This window comes from Sinocyclocheilus rhinocerous, unplaced genomic scaffold (assembly GCF_001515625.1).
Source record: "Sinocyclocheilus rhinocerous isolate Xijiao unplaced genomic scaffold, SAMN03320098_v1.1 scaffold887, whole genome shotgun sequence".
Classification (NCBI taxonomy): Eukaryota; Metazoa; Chordata; class Actinopteri; order Cypriniformes; family Cyprinidae; genus Sinocyclocheilus; species Sinocyclocheilus rhinocerous.
Genome location: NW_015634028.1, coordinates 617,481 through 621,366, shown reverse-complemented (window position 1 = coordinate 621,366; position 3,886 = coordinate 617,481). Strand labels below are relative to the sequence as shown.

At 34.1% G+C, this 3,886-nt stretch overlaps 1 protein-coding gene across 1 annotated transcript in view; it reads left to right on the top strand.

Annotated features, from left to right (window-relative positions):
- Nucleotides 1-3,886, top strand: part of kalrna (kalirin RhoGEF kinase a) — an 81,229-nt gene that overhangs the window by 40,595 nt on the left and 36,748 nt on the right. Inside the window, 1 exon segment of the mRNA XM_016559117.1 lies at nt 267-513. Within this exon segment, the coding sequence (XP_016414603.1) occupies nt 267-513 (247 nt within the window).

The following is a 3,886-nucleotide window of genomic DNA, read 5'->3' as shown; positions in this document are numbered from 1 at the left end:
AAAATATAAAATAAAATAAAATAAAATAAAAAAATATTAAATATAAAATTAAATTAAATTAAATATAAACCTAAAATTTTGCAAAAAAATAAATACAATAAAATTAAATATAAAATACAATTTTAAATAAAATAAAATATAAAATGAAATATAAAATAAAATATTATATAAAATATAAAATAAAATAAAATAAAATATAAAATATAAAATATAAAATAAAATATAAAATAAAATCAGTCCGTCTGTTTCTCTGCTCTGCTCTCTAGCTCTCCGGAGGGTGCGAGCTGACGGTGGTCCTGCAGGACTTTGTGGCGAGCGGCGCGTCTGAGCTCAACGTCCAGACCGGTCAGACGGTGGAGCTGTTGGAGCGGCCCAGCGACCGGCCGGGATGGTGTCTGGTCCGGACCACAGACAAGACCCCCCTTCAGGAGGGACTGGTGCCCAGCAGCGCTCTGTGTATCTCTCACTCTCGCAGCAGTGTGGAGATGGACTGCTTTTTTCCAGCAGGCAAAGGTAAGAGCACGACTTTCTCAATCGGCTGAAAGATTCTCTGCTGTGCTCTTGCGTTTAGTAGATAATGAACATATGGTTTTTATAGATAAATGTTCTTTAGCATTTTTTTTTCTTTGAGAATTAAACGGTACCATTCAAAAGTTTGGGGTCGATAAGATTTTTGAAGTATTTTTGAAAGAAGTCTCTTCTGCTCACTCAAGGCTGCATTTATTTGAGTATAGATACAGTAAAAATGGTAACAATGTGAAATATTATTATCATCGAAATAAACTGTTTTCTAGGTTAATATATTGTAAAATGTAATTTATTCCTATGATAACAAAGCTGTATTTTCAGCATCATTACTCCAGTCTTCAGTGTCACATGATCCTTCAGAAATCATTCTAATATACTGATTTACTCCTCAAGAAACATTTCTGATTATTATCAATGTTGAAAACAATTGTGCTGCTTCATATTCTTGTGAAAACCTTGATACATTTTTCCCCTCAAAGTTCAAAAGAACAGCAGTTATTTGAAAAATAAATATTTTGTCACATAAATCCCTGTCATGTTTGATCAATTTAATGCATCCTTTCTAAATAAAAGCATACATTTCTTTCAAAAAGATATCTTACTGACTCCAAACACTTGACATATACTGTTACATGAGTTATATGTTTTCATTTTGGATATAAATAGTTATTTTGCATTTAAGTTTGTTGGCAGTCTGATCAAATAATGAGTCAAGAAGAAGATGTTGACACTGTTTTTGATATTACTTCCAGTTGGTTTGTTGAGTGCATTGCATTGTGGGATGCAGTGTTCCAGTTCTGTTTGTATGCCAGCACAAGCTTTCGACCAAAAGATTATGAGAAACATAAATTCAGTCAGGTGTGTCTGAACCTTTGACTGGTAGTGTACTTCATACTGCAGAAACAGTGTGAGTCATATGGTAGTGTGCCAATGTGAACCTTCCTGTTGTTACAGTAGTTTAAAGGGGGACAGTCCAGTAGCCTGTTCATAGTGTTTTGTGCGTTTTTCTGCCATAGTGCAGAAACCTTTGCAACTTTTGTCCCCTAGAGGGCACCATCACTCCAGTGTGTCAGATAGAAATGCAATTGACTCCCGAAGTGCTCTTGACATTATTCACACTAAGCATGTTTGTCTCAGTGCACTAATGACTGGATGTCCTGATGCCCTCAGTAAACACATGAAGCTGGGCACACTTGCCGTTTGTTTTCAGGAGTGGTCTCTCAAAGTATATGTGAGATGTTACACACATATACTTAGAGGCTGTTTACCCCAAACAGTGCTGTGATCCTATTAGCACCAGCATGATCTCCAGCTCACAGGATACAGCACTGAAGATCTGTTTATAGTCAAAATGAAAAAAGCCATTGATATATATAACTTTTATAATGTGGCATATGTCAGAGTAAATCAGGATCAGGGAATATCGTAGGGCAGGACTTGATTGGATTTTTTTCCACCAATGTACAATGCACAGTAATTCCAGAAAAAGGAATAAAGGAAGTAAATCGTGTGTTTGCTTACTGACTGCAGACCAACATTCCTGTAGACTGTTTCCATTGTGTTCATTAAAGGAATAATGCAAAGTGTTGCATTATTACTCACTATTACTATTACTCACACTGGAATGCCCTAAAATGGGTAGTAATGGGAGTTTACTCTGGAATGTGGAACAATCCATTTCCTTATGTGTGTTGCAATTTTACAATCATCTTTTATTTATTGTAACTCATATGATTCATTTGCTGAAGTGGAAATGTCATTGATGAAGATGAAGAATAGTTCATGAATTGTCTGCCAAGAAAGTTTTTTTATATAGAGCAACCCAGCTAACAAAAATATATGGTTTCGCTAACCTTCCCAGTAAATAAAACTCATGAAAACATTAAAAACTAATGAAAAATTTACTTTTGAAAAAAATTTAAATGTCCAAGATGCTTTTTAAAACTTTTTTTAAATTAATTTATTTATTTTATTTATTTTTTATTTATTTATTTTATTTTATTTTATTTTATTTTTTGTTATGCTAACGTTAAAGAAACCATTAAAGGAACTTTCATTTGTTATCATTTTGAAAACATTATAGGAATGTTAAGTTAGTTATATACTGTATATATATATATAAAAAAAGAATGTTCTGTTAACATTACTGGTAAAAATGTTTGTTCATAACTTTGAGAGACGCTTACTAGAATATTAGCCAAAGTTCTGAGAATATGGCCTGTTAGCTGGGAAACTGTTCAGAAGGCTTTGAGTTCAGCGCTTAAGATGTTACGTTTCTCATTGTTTTAGTTCTGGGTTTGAGGTCTGGCTAGTCAGATACAGAGGTGTGTGTGAGAGAGTGCCGTTTGCATTGCGCCTTTAATATTGAGTCTATTTTAGAGTCTGTCTGATTTGCATAACTCCTCCTGTCTGTTGTGCTGGGATACTGTGTGTCATTACCATAAAGATTCCGCTGCAAAATGCAAAAAGGGAAATGAAGGCAGCGTCCATGCATTGCACTGCGCCTTTAATATTGAGTCTATTTTAGAGTCTGTCTGATTTGCATAACTCCTCCTGTCTGTTGTGCTGGGATACTGTGTGTCATTACCATAAAGATTCCGCTGCAAAATGCAAAAAGGGCCTAATGTAGAACACCTAGCAAGACACCTCATTATGGAAATGAAGGCAGCGTCCATGCAGCTCTGCAACGTAATACACCTATTACAGTCAGAAATGGTTATTCTGGAAATTCTGTTTAATTCTCTATTTGATGATGATATCCATCTAAGACTGAAGTGTGTGGGGCAGCTGTAATAAGACACATGCCAAACCAGCACATGCACTCTGAGATGTTGATCTAGATGTTGACTTTGATTCAAGATGTTTCCTAGATAGATCTAATGCATCTCACCAGTCAGTAGCAGAGGGTTGGGTTTCGTCATTGCATTCTGTTGTCGTTTGAGTGGACATTCATGATATTCATGTCTGCATACTGCACTGGCAAAACTCTGGTTACCAACCCTGAGCTTGCATGTTTTTATTAATTTATTTAATTTGTGAGTTTTTTTTTTTTTTTTTTGACCCACTTAAGTAGGATTTAAGTACATCTTTATATATATAATTTCATATAGAGTCTTTGAAATATGAATAAATTGCACTTTGTTCATGTAAAATATACACAAACACTTTAAATATTGTATAGATTATTAAAATATTATGATTTAAGATGTACTTTGAAGTAAAACTTTTAAAAAGTTTTTAAAGATCTTAAATCTTCAAGATTTAATCTTCAAGAAACGACTAAAAACACACCTGTTCCACCTTTATTTGACCCTCTAACTCTAGCACTTTCTTATTCTATTTTAATTCTACTTTATCT